This window comes from Falco rusticolus, chromosome W (assembly GCF_015220075.1).
Source record: "Falco rusticolus isolate bFalRus1 chromosome W, bFalRus1.pri, whole genome shotgun sequence".
In the NCBI taxonomy this organism is placed as follows: domain Eukaryota; kingdom Metazoa; phylum Chordata; class Aves; order Falconiformes; family Falconidae; genus Falco; species Falco rusticolus.
In genome coordinates this window covers 24940210-24956610 of record NC_051209.1, presented here as the reverse complement: position 1 = coordinate 24956610, position 16401 = coordinate 24940210, and the positions used below count along the sequence as shown (strand labels likewise).

At 41.0% G+C, this 16401-nt stretch overlaps 1 protein-coding gene across 5 annotated transcripts in view; it reads left to right on the top strand.

Annotated features, from left to right (window-relative positions):
• The first annotated feature begins 5162 nt into the window (after nt 1-5162).
• Nucleotides 5163-16401, top strand: part of LOC119140697 (splicing regulatory glutamine/lysine-rich protein 1-like) — a 50875-nt gene continuing 39636 nt past the window's right edge. For 2 of the 5 annotated variants that reach the window (XM_037372231.1, XM_037372229.1), the window contains exons 1-2: nt 5163-5498; nt 14910-15043. In XM_037372231.1, coding sequence (XP_037228128.1) covers nt 5233-5498; nt 14910-15043 — 400 coding nt within the window. In that variant the 5' untranslated portion in view covers nt 5163-5232. Of the gene's footprint in view, nt 5499-5752; nt 5775-5824; nt 5844-14909; nt 15044-16401 lie in introns of those variants that run through there. The other 3 variants (XM_037372233.1, XM_037372232.1, XM_037372235.1) reach the window with 3 other exon arrangements.

Genomic DNA, 16401 nt, shown 5'->3' with positions numbered 1-16401 from the left:
ATTTTTTCACACTGGGTGAAGAACCCTCATTTTGGGACAACGTTACCGGACTGATATCTAATAAGGTCAAATTTTCACACACTGTTCAACCAGGCACATGTTAATGAACACGGTGACTGCAAGCTATGCTGATGCGGCTTGGGCATTGCCAGGAATACCGCGGCAGAGTTAACCGGCCCTAGGGAGCGCTAGCGATCAGCATGTGGTGTGGCAGTTTGCACCGGAGGGGCCCTGCACCCTGCTTGTAGGCACAACCCAGGAAAGTGCTCTACGTTTATGCCATATGGTGGCCACTTGCCTCAGAGTTAAAGCCAGTGTTTCTACAGAGAAAGCCCCTGAGATGTCTGATGCTTCTACCCAGATGGAACTGATAAGGAAGGAGACTTCAGTACAGGAGATAGGTTGCCATGAGTAACCAGACCCTTATCCTGGAGAAAAGGTAAGTACCTGCACCTAAGGTGTGCACAGGTTGATGATCTGTTATGTCAGGTGGCTGAGTTGCAAAAAACAGTTAAAAGGCTATGCAGTATTAGAGGGACTGAGACAGGAATAAATAGGTAGTTTTAGAACTATGCTTCTGTAGCGGACACCACAGAGCATGAGGCACCTTGGACCCTAGTGACCCACAAAAGCAGGACTCTGCTTCAGTCTTCATCCTCTTGCATCACAACCAGAAACAGATATGAAGCTTTAACAGCTATAGACACCCATGAGCAAGGTCTGCATGGAGAAACTACACACAACAAGGTTACTGCAAAAAGAAACGCCAAGTGCTTGTAGTGGGTGACTCTGTTAAGGGGCACTGAGGCACCCATCTGCCAGCCTGACAGGGAGTTGTGTGAGGTACAAAGCCTTGCAGGAGCTAAGATCCAAGATGTTGCCAAGAGGGAGCCACAACTTCTCAAGAGCATGGAGTACTATCCACTGCTACTCTTTCACGTGGGCACAAATGACACTGCAAGCCAGAACCTGGGCAGAACCAAGGAAGATTATAAAGCCCTGGCGGTGCAAGTGAAAAATTCTGGTGCACAGAGTATTTTTCTTCTATTTTACCAGTAAGAGGAAAGGGTGCAGCCAGAAATAGAGGTATAATGCACATCAGCTTCTGGCTTCATGATTGGTGCCATTTTGAGGGTTTTGGTTTCTATGACAAGAGGACATTCTTTGACTATAGCCCATTAGGGAGGGATGGAATCCATCTGTGTAGAAGACACAATGGAATCTTTAGCAACTGGTTGTCCAGCTTGGTGAGGTGGACTTTAAGCTGAAGGGGGGTGGGTGGGTGTGGGGGTGTGTGTCGGGGTGTGTGGGTGTGGGTGGGTGTGTGGGTGTGTGTGTGTGGGGGGGGTGGATGTGTGTGTGGGGGGGTGTGTGGGTGTGTGTGTGTGGGGGGTGTGTGTGTGGGGGGGGTGTGTGTGTCTGTGTCTGTGTCTGTGTGTGTGTGTACATACAAAGTGGCAATGCTCACACCACTGCATCCAACTGGGGAATAAGCCAGGGCAACCAGAGCAGTGATATATGTTCGATGGGTACCAGAAGACCAGCCACCTCAACGGTGTGTGTGGCTATGGTGGATCCACTTGCACCCCTCCTGGGAAACCTGCACGCTCAATTACCTCTCTGAAATGCCTGTACACCAATGAATGCAGCATGGGGAATAAACAGGGAGAATTAGAGATTTGTGCGTGGCCGCAAGGCCATGATCTCGCTGCAATTACAGAGGCATGGTGGGATAGCTCGCATGACTGGAATGCTGTCATAGATGGCTATGTACTTTTTTAGGAAAGACAGGCCAGCAAGGCAAGGTGGTGAAGTTGCTCTTTATGTGAGGGAGCAACTGGAATGTATCGAGCTCTGCCTAGGGGTGGATGCAGAACGAGTTGAGAGCTTATAGGTAAAGATTAAGGGGCAGGCCAACATGGGTGACACTGTTGTGGATGTTTGCTACAGGCCACCTGATCAGGAAGAGGAAGTCGATGAGGCCTTCTACAGACAATTGGAGGTAGCCTCACAATCACAGGCCCTGGCTCTCATGGGGGACTTCAACCACCCTGATAGCTGCCGGCAAGACAACACAGCTGGGCACACACAGTCCATGAGGTTCCTGCAGAGCACTGATAACTTTTTGACGCAGGTGGTGGAGGAGGAACCAAGAAAGCAAGGTGTGCTCCTGGACCTTGTACTCACAAACAAAGGAGGACTGGTTGGGGATGTGAAGGTTAGGGGCGGCCTTGGCTCCAGTGACCATGAGATGGTAGAGTTCAGGATCCTGCGTGGAGGAAGCAGGGCAATAAGTAGGACTGCAACCCTGGACTTCAGGAGAGCTAACTTTGGCCTCTTCAAGGACCTACTTGAAGGAATCCCATGGGTTAGGGCTCTGGAAGGTGGGAGGGTCCAAGAGAGCTGGCTCATATTCAAGCATCACTTCCTCCAAGCTCAAGATAGCTGGATGTCTATGAGTAAGAAATCAAGCAAAGGGGGCAGGCGGCCTGCATGGCTGAGCAAGGAGCTTCTGGCAAAATTCAAACAGAAGGAAGTTTATGGGATGTGGAAAAAGGGACAGGCCACTTGGGAGGAACGTAGGGATGTTGTCAGAACATGCAGGGAGGCAATGAGGAAGGCTAGGTCCGTTTGGAATTAAATCTGGCAAGAGATACCAAGGACAACACGAAGGGCTTCTTCAAGTACATCAGCAGGAAAAGGATGACTAGGGAAAATGTGGGCCCACTGCTGAACGAGGTGGGTGCCCTGTTGACAAAGGACACAGAGAAGGCAGACTTACTGAATGCCTTCTTTGCTTCAGTCTTCACTGCCTAGGCTGGCCCTCAGTTTTCCAGGACCCTGGAGGCAAAACAGGAAGTCTGGAGAATGGAAGACTTTCCCCTGGTCGAGGAGGATCATGTTAGAGATCACTTAAGCAAACTTGACACCCACAAATCCATTTGCTTCAATGGGATGCACCCCTGAGTGCTGAGGGAACTGGCAGATGTTATTGCCAAGCCATTCTCCATCATCTTTGAAAGGTCATGGAGGACAGGGGAGGTGCCTGAGGACTGGAGGAAAGCCAGTGTCACTCCAGTCTTCAAAAAGGGCAAGAAGGAGGACCCAGTCAGCCTCACCTCCATTCCTGGAAAGATGATGGAACAGCTCATCCTGGAGGTCATCTTGAAGCACGTGGAGGAAAAGAAGGTTATCAGGAGCAGTCAACATGGATTCACCAAGGGGAAATCATGCCTGTCCAACCTGATAGCCTTCTATAATGGAATGACTGGCTGGGTAGACGAGGGGAGAGTGGTGGATGTTGTCTACCTTGACCTCAGCAAGGCTTCTGACACTGTCTCATAGGTAAGCTCAGGAAGTGTGGGTTAGATGAGTGGACAGTGAGGTGCATTGAGAACCGGCTGAATGGCAGAGCTCAGAGGGTTGTGATCAGTGGCGCAGAGTCCAGCTGGAGGCCTGTAGCTACTGGTGTTCCCCAGGGGTCAGTACTGGGTCCAGTCCTGTTCAACTTGTTCATCGATGACCTGGATGGAGGGACTGAGTGTACCCTCAGCAAGTTTGCTGATGATACTAAACTGGGAGGAGTGGCTGATACACCAGAAGGTTGTGCTGTCATTCAGCGAGACCTGGACAGGCTAGAGAGTTGGGTGGAGAGGAACCTCATGAAGTTCAACAAAGGCAAGCGTAAGGTCCTGCACCTAGGGAGGAACAACCCCATGCACCAGTACAGGCTAGGAATTGACCTGCTAGAAGGCAGCTCTGTGGAGAAGGCCCTGGGAGTTCTGGTGGACAGCAAGTTGCCCATGAGCCAGCAGTGTGCCCTTGTGGCCAAGAAGGCCAATGGGATCCTGGGGTGCATTAGGAGGAGCGTGGCCAGCAGGTTGAGGGAGTTTTATCTTCCCCCTCTACTCTGCCCTGGTGAGGTCGCATCTGGAGTACTGTGTTCTGGGTTCCCCAGTTCAAGAGAGACAGGGAACTACTGGAGGAGGGTCCAGCAAAGGGCTACAAAGACGATTAGGGGACTGGAACATCTCCCTTGTGAGGAAAGGCTGAGGGAGCTGGGCCTGTTTCGCCTGGAGAAAAGAAGACTGAGACGGGATCTTACCAATGTCTACAAATATCTTAAGGGCAAGTGTCAAGAGGATGGGGCCAGGCTCTTTTCAGTAGTGCCAAGCAACAGGGCAAGGGTCAATGGGCACAAACTGCAACATAGGAAGTTTCATCCGAATATGAGGAAAAGCTTCTTTACTTTGAGGGTGCCAGAGCACTGGAACAGGCTGCCCGGAGAGGCTGTGGTGTCTCCTTCTCTGGAGACATTCAAAACCTGCCTGGATGCAACTCTGTGCAACCTGCTCTAGGAGAACCTGCTTTAGCAGGAGGGTTAGACTAGATGATCTGCAGAGGTCCCTTCCAACCCTGACCATTCTGTGATTACAACCATTCCTGTTTAAACATAGTTAGGGGAAGTTTTCAAGGGTTTAGTCATTGGGGTAATTAAACTGCCTGTTATTGAACTTGGCTACCAAAAGAGCATTTAAATGGGAAATCTATTTTTCCTTCCATTTCTTGTGGGCAATTTTAATTTGCTGGGAGAGCATTCAGTGGATTTCTTGCCAAATCGATTAATAGAGCTAATCCTGACTTATTAAAGGTGAGATTTTGTACCTAGACTCTTTGGTATTCCGGTTTTTACATAAATAGCCTTTTGCTTTGCAAAAGGACATGGAAACCAGTTAACAAGGTAGTCAGGCTCCGTTTGTGCATGGAGTAGTCAGATGCGCTCACAGCTGCATTTTCCCCACGTGTGATGGAGCTATCTAACCGCCTCAGTCACCCCAGCCAGGGTGCTGCGTGGGGCATCTAGGCGGTCGTATTCTCTTCCTCCGCTATGCGGGCGCCGGGGCCGCTTCTTCCCGCGGACCCCCTGCTCGCAGGATTTGCGGTCTGGTCCCCTGACAGCCTGGGGCGGTAGCGTAAGCGTGAAGGGAGGCCAGGGCAGGGGGCGATCCGCGTTGGCCCCGCCCTTGTAACGACTCCTTGGGAAAGCGGAGGGAAGACAGTTTTTTTTCCCCCTCCCCTCTTGCAGGGGGACCCTGGCGCCCGAACTCGTAGTCCCGTCTGCACGGAGCGAGGGCGCCCGCTACCCTGTGAGCCCCAGCCGGCACGGGAAGAACTGCTGCCCGCCCAGAAACACCTCCAGGGAGCAGTCGATTTCGCTGCTAGAGAGTCCACATGCTAGGTCGCTCTGGCAGGCGCCGCGCGCTCCTCTGTCGTCAGGCCCGCCTCTCCGGCTGTGTGTGGCACTGCCGCGAGTGGAGCATTTGTGCCGGCTCCGCCATGATGAACAGTGGAGGGATCGGGGTGCCGCTTGGCTTCCCCTTGGGCCCCACGTCTGTCATCCAGGTCACGAACCTGTCCTCGGCAGTGACCAGTGAGCAGATGCGGACTCTCTTTGGCTTCCTGGGAGATATCGAGGAGCTGCGCCTCTATCCACCAGAGTAAGTAGGGTCTATGCCGGCCTCCGGAGCGATGGAGACTTGGGACGAGGAAAAGGCCTAGAGGGGTCGAGAAGATGGAGAGAAGGGAAGAGGCAGAATGCCTTATGTACCATCTTGAGTGTGGGCATCAGAGTCTCCCGCAGAGGGAGGGGGGGGGTCACGTGGTGCAATCTCTTTGTATGGAGCAGGAGGGTTTGGGGAAAGGGGCTTTGCCCGGACCTAAAGATGGCGGGCCCCAGTCCGGAGGAGGGGAGCAGCCACGGTATCTGCGGAGCGGTCTGTAGACATACGGCCGGTTTTGTGTTCTTGTGGTGGTAGCTGCCGGTACTGAGTCATAGCCTAAAGGTTTGGCGAGAAGCGTGCTTATAGGCTTCCCCAGTGCAGATCTCGTTTTCCCCTTTTTCCCCTCTTTTCTGTGGCCCATGTTTCTCTTCGCTCGGAGTCATCCCAAGTGGAGGGGGGTTGGGCGGGAGTGTCCTAGGCTCGACTCCCACCCGGCTGGCTGCTAGGCCGCGCCGCCTGGGCGATGCGTGCTGGCGGGACCAACCCTTTTTGTTCGAAGGGCTCTTTTCCCCTTTGAGAAAGGGCCGCTCGAGCCGAAGCTGGCATGGCCGTTAACAGAGGAACCTGCCCTGTGCTCAGAAATGTCCCCGATAAGACGTTTGCAGTAAATTAAAGTTATTAATGGATATTACACATTTCTTTAAATTGTAGCTGTCCTCATTATGTTATCTGTATGCGAGGGAACCGCTCAAATGGGAGATAATATAGTTATTTTTGTGAACCTTAGTGTTCCTTCCAAGCAGATGGTGGCCAACAGAACAGGGGAGGGAAAGAAATAATTTTTTCTTAATGCATCTGTTGTATTAGGAAGTGGATGACAGACGTGCCCTTTCAAACAATTTTTTCTTTTTTCCTTATGAAGATTATATAGGAATAGCAGAAAGGGGCAGGGGGAGTCATTCACATCAATACCTCAATTTTAATACAAAGATGACAGAGGAGTAATTTTTTTTTAAGCTAAATAGCAAAAAAGTTGTTGTTTGTCCATTTTTATCTGTTAGTGGATTATACTTGGCTAGGTTTGAATGAGGACCATTCAGAAAAATGTGATTTAATATGTATGTAAAGTATATGTAGTAGGCATCCGTTCATGTAAAGATAAAACAATCTTACCAAGTTTTAAACACTCTAATAGATTTATGGTGGGTTTTGTTTTCTACGTTTTTACTTTGGACTTGTTCCACCATACACTTAATACACTTGTTTACTGCTGACAATGTATTTTTTGTTATAGCTGTTGCTCTTATTTTTCACTAAGTTATATAGCAGATTTTGAGGCAAATAGGTATTTTCTTGACATTCATATGCAAATAATCTTTGTGCCTATGTATAAAATTTTGCCAGTCTGTATACAAATAACATTAAAATCCAGTACCATAGCAGGGTTTGGCTTGGAAACGTCAAGGTTATAATGCAGTAAACATTGATTCTAAATGATTAATTTAGTTTTCAGAAATAGGATGTGGGACTGTGATTATCTGTTTTACTCTTGGTTTTATTTATAATTTTAATGCATAACTTTTAGAAATATGCATTTCCTTGACAGATAGTTCTGGACACTTGACCTGACTTTGAAATTACTACCTTTGAAAAAAAATGAAGTATTTAAATCTAACGCCCTTCTTGTGTAGCAGTAAAAACATGTTTCCTATTGGCTCTCTGAAAATACATTTTAATAATATTATAAGTTCAGAAAATAGCATTTCATTGACAAGTGCACAGGTAACAAAGGTATCCTAAGCAAAAAGATGCTACAATAGATGTCTGCAATTTCTTAAAATTATTTTCTGCTCCTATTTTTTCCTTAGGTATCTAATGATTTAAGGCTTAGATTTTTTTAAAAAATAAATTCTTTCTTTTAATTAAAAAGGAAGTTTGCTTCTTACATTAGAGTCAACATCAGACAAAAATTCATGTAATCCCATTTCTGTAAGCAATCCAAATTTCCAATGTATTCTAGAGCATGAATTTTGTTACCTTCATGGAACAGCAGAAAACTTGCTTTTCAGTCAGATTTCTAGCTGAAAAACATAATTCAGTAAATTAAATTAGTGAATTACAGGTCTTGTGGATATTGACTACTAAACTACAAATATTAATGCACTCTTTTAAATTTATTTCATGCTGAGGCATAAGAGGAAGGTGTCATGGTAGCTTTCAGTTCCAGAATATTTGTGTTACCAAAGTTAAGTGAAAGTTTTCACTGAGATTGGGACCCCATTTGCTAGCCTTTGTACAGAAGCACATAGTTAAAAAAATAAAGACAACAGTTCTTGTTTCAAGAATAATATATAGTATTAATATTAAAAGAGTATTATCCTAACTTTTTTATAGATAACTTTATTTCATCACATCACTTTATGTTTTGTGTAGAATTGTAACCTATTTTCTCTCTAATTCTGTATTGCAAATATTCAGTGTACAGACAAAATATTTTTATGTAGTCAAGCATGAGTTTGCAGAGCAGAGTAAAGTTGTGTTCTCTTCTGTATGCATCATCTCATGTATAAAAAAAAAGGGGGGGGCATTCAAATTAAGAGATTTACTATAGTATTTAATCCCATTGCCTTTGCTGGGCATGTTTATTTCTAATGAATATGAACTTGTAGTTCTGTTGATGCTCAACAGTAAACAGACTAGATGTATGTATATGTACATGCATATACACATTTTATAAAGCATATAAATGTCCATTTTTCTAATCCAGAATTATGGTCTTTCCAAATAAAAAGTATAAATTATTCTTTACCTCTTTCAAGTCAGTCATGTTTGTTAGCCTTCTCCTTTTTCCTTTAATCTGCTGAAGTCTAATCCATAAAATCTGATTGTATTAAATACTAAATTTTTTTAATAATAAAAACACTTTTTTTTTTTAAATAGGAAATAAATCTCAGTCTGGTATGTGTGATTTAACTTGGTCAAGGACACGGACAAGGACATTTTGGAGGACTGCTCTTGATAATTTAATTTATTTTTGAAATATTTTTCCCATTCTTGGAAGATGCAGCATTACATGTTAGCATTGGTTGTTTTTTTTCTTCCTAATCCTCTGATATTTTGGTCTGTCAGAACATTCCAAGAGGTTTGTAGAAATGGTGGATTTGATCAGGTGATCATTTCAACCTTATAGGACACTCCTTTGATGAGTGTTATACTTTAATTCATTTTGCAGCACTACTCCAACTTGAATGAAAAAAATAAAAAGATAACGTTTATGACTTACTGGGGAGTGAGGATGATGTATCTGTCACCTATAGGCTCTTCAATGATTGTAGAACAAAATATAGGGCTATGCTATGGTTGTCTGAACTTGCATTATGAGAGAGAAGAGTTCTTTTTTATCCATTTTCTAAATTTCTCCAGTCTCCTGTCATTAACATGTCCCTTGGTTTTATAGGGTGAAACAGAGGATTTCTTTAAAAAACTAACAGGAAGTCTCAATTGTTGAATATAATGACTTACAGATTACATTAAATAGCATATTAATGTTAGATTAGTTCACTTAAAGTTCTTGTAAGCATGCAAAATGTGGAGGGGAAGAGAGAGAAACCACATCAGTTTCTTAATGTGTTAAATAAAATGCAGGTTCTTTAAGATGACTCTTTGGTATTCCGAGTGAGCTTCCTGAACCTAGTGACTTTTCCCAGCAATTAATATCTTAAGACTGTGATTTTAAAGTAGCAGTTTCTGTTAGGGTCCTTTATTTTGTATACTGAATTTTTTGGGAGGACTTTTATGAATGTTGAGTTAAATCACACTATGCTCTTTGGTAGTTTGTCACTTCATGCTTTATCTTCATTCATCAAAGCCCTTCAGTTTTTTCAGTCACTGCTAAACAGGTATCCCTTTAAGAAGGATGGATTTCATACCTGTCATGTTCCTGAAAGCCTAGTTCTCCGTGAAGAAGTGTCTATCTTGTGTATTAGAGGTTTTCACGCTTTATTCAGATGGCAGTAAATACTACTTTATTATTATTGTTATTTTCCAAAGAGGCCTGTGTGAACTGTGAGTAGTCCACTTTCAGGTTCAGTGTTGAGGGCATTGGAAACTCTTGGCACTGAAGAAATCGTTTCCATATGGTCATCATCCTGATTTTAGCTACTTGTCAGTGAGGCTTCATTTGCACTGAAAGCAATATTTCTTTTTATTGAAAAACCATTAACATGAATCATCTTTCAGTGAGTCAGAATGATTGTTACTGGTAGCTGTATGTATTTACCTATTTTCTTACGAGAATATTCTAAATTTGACTTGATTGTACAGCTATATACTGTTCTGCTCTCTGGAAGGCTTTCCACTGAAACTTTAATTAAAAATTGAAAGCATGTATTTGATGAATAACATCAGTAAACAAGTGTAACTTATGTGGAGGTGGGAAAAGAGGTAGTACGGTTTGTTTGTTTGGTTGTTTTAAGAGAATTTGGATTAAAAAAAAAAGTAATTTGTATTTGGTTATCAAATCTTAGAGACTGGCTGAGTTTGTTTTATCATGCTGCAACTGTGTGCTGTATTGTTTTAAAACTGGTGTCAAAACTTGCCCAAGAAACTTTGATTTAATGAGATTTTTAACCCTTTCGTTTTAAGACTTGTCTCAAAGGCTCCTGTAGGTGGCTTTCAGTGCTCAAAGACCCCTTTTTATTCCATTTCATTACAATTGCCAAGCATTTTGGTCACCTCTTCTTCCCCTGTCCCATAAACAGAGCTTTAGCCTTGAGAAGGATATTCAGAGAATCTGTGCTTCTTTTTTTTTTTTTTTTTTTTAACCAACTGCTCGGAAATGAAAGTAAGGGATGGTTGTAAAATCCTTTCAGAAAACAGGATTTCTGTGTTGTTGAGGTTTTTAATTTACTTGTACGTTTAGTATTTTCCCTTTTGCTTTCATCTTGATGAAAATAGGATGACTGAATTGCAGGTTTCTAATTTTACCAAATGAGATCTGTTTTCTTCCTGAAGCTAAAGACTTAAATATCATAAAGAAAAGTTAAAGGTGTATATGGATGTGACTGAAAATTATGGTCAGGGTGAAACAGTCAACAAGAACAGAAAATAATATTACAGTCACAGCCTGTGTAAGAGAATTAGTTTATTTAATAATTATTAGTTGTTACTATGTCAGGGCCTTGGTGTGGATTTGCAACTTCTGCGTAGAAGAGGGTGGCTTTAGTGGGGCTTTGCTGTCAACTATAGTGATATTTTGTAATCAAAGTCTGAGGAAAAACTCCTGAAGTTTTGAATATCTGTGTATGGTCCTGATTTGGCTAGAGATCTGAATCTCCATGTTGATAATGGAGAATTACTGTCACTGTTTAACAAATGCTTCTTGGTTTGCCATTTGCAAAACTTTAAGTGCTTATTGAGATTTCTCAAGTGGGAATACACAGAGGCCATTAAGGAGGTAGGAGGGAGGCATTCTGCAAGCCTGTACGTGCAAAAGATTTCTGAGAAACCACGCTTGTGTGGTGATGCCAGGAGCATGAGAGGGTATGTTGTGTTCCCTGCTTTGTAGAATATTTTCTGAAACTCTTTGCTGCATGTTTTTTTTCCTTCTTTTAATCAGCCTAAAGTTACTTACACTTAGACTTACAAAACATGTTGTCCAAGAAGGTATTAATTTGATACCTTTCTGTTGGCTGTTTAAATAGACTTTTGTGTGAAGATGTAGTATGGCTTTTTTTTCTCACAGTTCTGAACAAGTCTGAGACCAGTCTTTATAGATCGCTTTTAGTTTGCAGTACAGTTGAAATCTGAAGCTGGTTTTCAGGGTGTGACAGGTCTTTTGCCTTGGGTACGTACTTCGGTATGCCAACTACTCATACAGCTATAGAATTGTTTTTCTGCACACTAGGAGACCAGCAACGTCTGTAATCAGATTCTTAGTCCCAGTCATGCTTTTGCATTACACTTGTTACCCAGTTGAAGTCTGTGTTCCAGGGAAGCCTTCAAAATTACAGTTGTAGTGATGAGCCTTCAAATGTGGCCGTAAGAGGATTTTTGAACAGTTAAATATTGAAAAGCTTTATTGAGCAACAATTAAATTTTTGCAGAATGAATTGTTTGTAAGCAGGGAGGCATAAACTGTCTGCATTGGGTGTTGAAAGCCCTGCTATAATACTGATTGCTTCTAGATGTTCTGGAGTAGTCTTGGAGGCTAGTACATGAGGTTTTTTTTAGTCATCGTTATATCCTGCAGTGACTGCAGTATAGATAAGGCCTTTGAGATAAAACACACAGAGCCTTATTTAAATGTGATCTGCACAATTATTCCTGAACATCTTATTTTGATAGATTATTCATTTCTGTTGTTGTCTCCACCACTACCCTGAGAAAATTTAGACCCTTAAAGGGATGTTTTGTCACCTTTTATTTGATTTTTCACCATAGCTTTCCGAGTAGGTCATTCTTATGATTTTGGTTGGTGGTTGTTCTGTTGGGAGATGGGGGTTACTGTCTCCCTACAAAGGAAAACAAAAATGGCAGAAACATCTGAATACTATTCAGATCTTTATTTCCTTTTTGAGTTTTCTTGGTTTCCTAAAGAAACTGCATTATAGTAACTTTAAATCAGAGATGTAGGACTTTCTTTTTTGTAACCCTAGGAAGAAGACTATGACTCTACCTCATTTCAGCATCAGAAAAGATTGGCAGAAAAAAATGGAACAAACAGAATTAAAACAGAATAGGACTTTTCTGTTTTAAGAAAGGCTTATGAAGCCTACTGGGGAAGTTTGAGGCCTACATTGTAAAAGGAGAGGACTCAATCACTGTAAAACCTTTTAGAATTTTTTTTTGTTCTTGATCATCTCCCTTGATGTAGATGCAGCATTGATGTTTTTTTAGCAGAGGTGGTCTCCTTATAAGAGAATTTCTCCTCTTTATCACTTCTCCAGTGAACTGAATGATTAGCTTAACCTTCAGAAAACATTTTGTACCAAGACTTCTTTTTAGAGTCTTGTTGCAGCAGTGTTCTGATGTTAATATTTTTTAACATACTTTCCATATAGCTTTTGTGATTGAAGTCCGGGGGGGAAATATTATAAATACACTTGTCATAGCCGGCTCTATAGATGTTGAAATTTATAAGGATCATTTATTGAGCCTGGAACTGTCTGGAACAGAATGATGTTTTTGAGTTAGCAATGAAAACAAAAAAGGAAAAAGCCAAGAGATATTAGAAGTCTGGACCACAGAATCTTCACTGGAGATGCTTCAGCCATTTGGGTTGTAACACTGGCATGTGTATTTAAAAACAAACAAATCACAAACAAAAATAAAAAACCCAAAACATTTTCCTCCCCAAACCCAGGCACACAGACCCCACCCCCCAAACCTAAAGAAACAAAAAAACCTGTGGCCATTAAAAAAAAAAATAAATCTTTGCAGTGAGCAAAGTCTGGCTCTTCAGAATATGTAAGATTACAAGTTGTATGCAAACATTTCTGTTGAGTACTGAGAAAGTCATGGCTCTTTGTCAGCTCTGATAGAAAGTGTTCTGAACCAAGACCTTAGAGATGGCTCAAAAGCCATTTTATATGTTTATTTCCTTCCTGAACGTGAAAGCTTGGAACTGTGAAAACATTGTCCACTACAGACAAACTAAAAGGACAGAAGTAATGTAGTCATCTTGCTATTGCAAGAATTTAGAATATTTTCTAAATTCTACGAGGTTGACTTTCATATTTATGTTTCTCCCTCTCTCTGTTCTTTTTTGCTTCTTCAATGTCTCTGTTTTCACATAATTTTCCATCATAAATGTTTCTAACTGCTGTTCTGAGGTTGACTGGTGCTCTAGATATTTTACATAGATGTTACCTTTCTAGTAACCAGAAATGTACAGATCTGCCTGCCTCAGACCAAGTTGATGGTTAATTTATGCAATTAATATGATGAAATAATGTGTCTAAAACTTCTGAGTTTGTATTTAAATACTAAAGCCTAATTAATTCCATACAACAACTTTGGGAGTATTTGCTTGGAATTTGAGGGACTAAAAGATGGATTGGACTAAACCTGAACTGCTTCTGGTTCTTCCAGAACATTGACAAGTGTTTCAGTTGAGGGAGGGTCAGGATTAAACAGTTCATGCAGTATATTTTCCATTTTTTACTACTTTGCTAGAAGACAGGTGTTTTTTTCAAATGGAACTTGCAGATGTTTCAACGATGTCCTATTGGATGTGTCCTGTTCTCTCTTTGGAGGGTTCACCTGTACTTACTTCATATGAATAAATAAACTGCTTGTATAAAGAGTATAACCTTGACTAGGGTATAAATTTTTTTTTTAAAGCAAACTTTTTTATTTTTGATCAAGATTACAAACTCTATGTATTATGCTTTCTGATGTCTCTGGTGTACTTCCTAATGGAAAAGCAAATTACCCAACAATATGTATTTTGAATTTTCTTCCTTATTCTAGCCTAATAGTGAATTCTTCCTACCTCCTCCAGTGTTATCCTGTACTACACTATGCCAAACTAAGGCAGATGTTAAAAAGGATTTTTGTTACATTAGTGAACTAAGACCTGACATTTGAAAGAACTCAAGAACTGCTTTTATCTTAATATGAACTAACAAAACTTCTTTCATGAAGGCCTAAGAAAGAGTATCAGTTAATATGGGCTAATATCTGAAGGGCCCACTAAAAAAATGACTGGATTTATTGTTTGACTTTCTTAAACAAGGATTATTTGGAGGATGAAAGATAAACTATAAATTATTTACTTGACAAATGTGTTGAGTAAATGTGCTACTTACAATAGTAATTTGGAATGTACTGGTGAATGTTGTTTAGCAAGATTTGTAAAGAAAATCAGCCTTGTTAATTTGGGATTTTGGCTGCTGTAGGTTTCCATTAAAAAGGAGGAGGGGCTGTGCTATGCTTTTTTTAGTGACATAGTAGGCAAATGAATAAATTTCTATACTCTTGTCTTTTGGGTAATGTGGGAGAGGAGGATAGAGAATGTCTGATCATTACTGATGGCAGATAAGAGAACAACTGGATCTTATGAAGGAAAGTAAGAAAGAAAAACATGGTTATCTAGCCAAAAGAGTTTTTGCATGCTTGTAGGGATATATAGCTATGTAACTGCATGAATGGTTTCTGCCCTGAGACTGGTGAAACATAAATCTGGAATTTTTATCGGGGCTCAGAGATATAAATATGACCTTCTCTGTACAATAACGTCTCTGGTTGTACCACAACCAGAGTCCATGCGTTCATACACCACAGGGTAACTTTTCCAGGAAGTCTAATTTATTATTATTTTTTAAATTAAGAAATAATAGTTGAAAATACATGCATACACTTTTTTAATATGGCTAATTGATTTCCACCCCCCCTTTTATCTTGCAGCAACGCACCTCTTGCTTTTTCCTCCAAAGTATGTTATATTAAGTTTCGTGAAGCATCAAGTGTCGGTGTGGCCCAGCATCTAACAAACACGGTTTTTATTGACAGAGCTTTGATAGTTGTGCCCTGCGCAGAAGGTTAGTGTTTTAGACATTCTTCTGTAATGTTGGTCTTTGTCCTGTCTGCTAATTGTTTTAAGCTTCCTATGTAAGGAGGTGCTGCTCTGTTATTTTATTACTTTTAAAAAAAACACCCAAAATTGAAAATTGAATGAAGAAACCCAATTATATAGATTTAATTGAAATTCAGTATTAGAAAAAAATAGTGGATTGAAATAGGATAATTCCATTTTCCATACTTATTACATATTTTTTGGGGAAAAGAAGGTAAAATAATTCCCTTCAATATGGTTTATGTTGGCAAGCTTATTCCCACACAAAGTTCTCACTGAAGTCAATGGAACGCTGAAAAGATTAGGCAATTTCCTGGTACCGATAACACTGCAGTTTGGATCTTAATGTGTTGCTGTTGGTGTGTGATTTTTGGTGTTTTATTGGTTTTGTTAATTTTTTTTGTGTTGGGTGGGTTTTTTTTGTTTAAGATACTAATTTTCTGATTTTGAGTTTGGGGTTTTTTGACTAAATCCCATTGTCTTTTAGACATGTGATATGCATTTGACCATTTTAGATTCATCTAATTAAAATATTTTGCAGTTGTGGTGACAGTTACTGTTTGAATATAAATGTTTACCTGCTAGTTTAATAAAAAAATATATATCAGTTTTCTGTTCTTGTTCCTGTGGAAAATGTTATGTGCAATAATAAAAAGGCTTTCTTACGCATACTGGTACTCCTTTTTGATTTTAGATATCTCTTTTAAAAATGCAATCATCTGTACAGAATGCTTCTAGTGTAAAATATTTTTATAACTCTTAATAAAATAAAATGCTTGGTGAATACTAAATTGACAAGTGTTACTTTAGCTTTGAGGTCATGCTTTTACAGGTGTGTTGATTACAAGGTAGTTCTTATTGTTTGTATAGTATCCTAGGTATGAATACAGTTCGCTGGAGTTAGGCAAAGCCCCATTGACTTCATTGGGATCATTGTGGGAATTGAGCATCTGCCCATTTGGATCTAGACTTTTTGCCTCTTTGGAGTGGAAACATTCCAGCTGGTGGAGTGAAGCTAACTTCACTTTGAACATGGTAGCTATTTTGCCATGAACAACAATATTTAGAATGATTGTTCTATAAACTGCAGCAAGTCCAGAAATATCTCCTATTAACAGGACTTTTCTAACTGCAAGAGTTGGGTTTTGGTTCAAAAAAACCTGTTGACTTCTTGGAGTTTGTTAACAGTGGTCCCAGAGTACCCTTTTTTTTGGTATGTTTGCCACATCATGATCTGGATAGCAGGAGATTAGTACTGCTATAATAATGGTCTGGGGTGTTTCTGGCAAACTCTTGACAAGTCTTCAAAATTTCATTGACTGT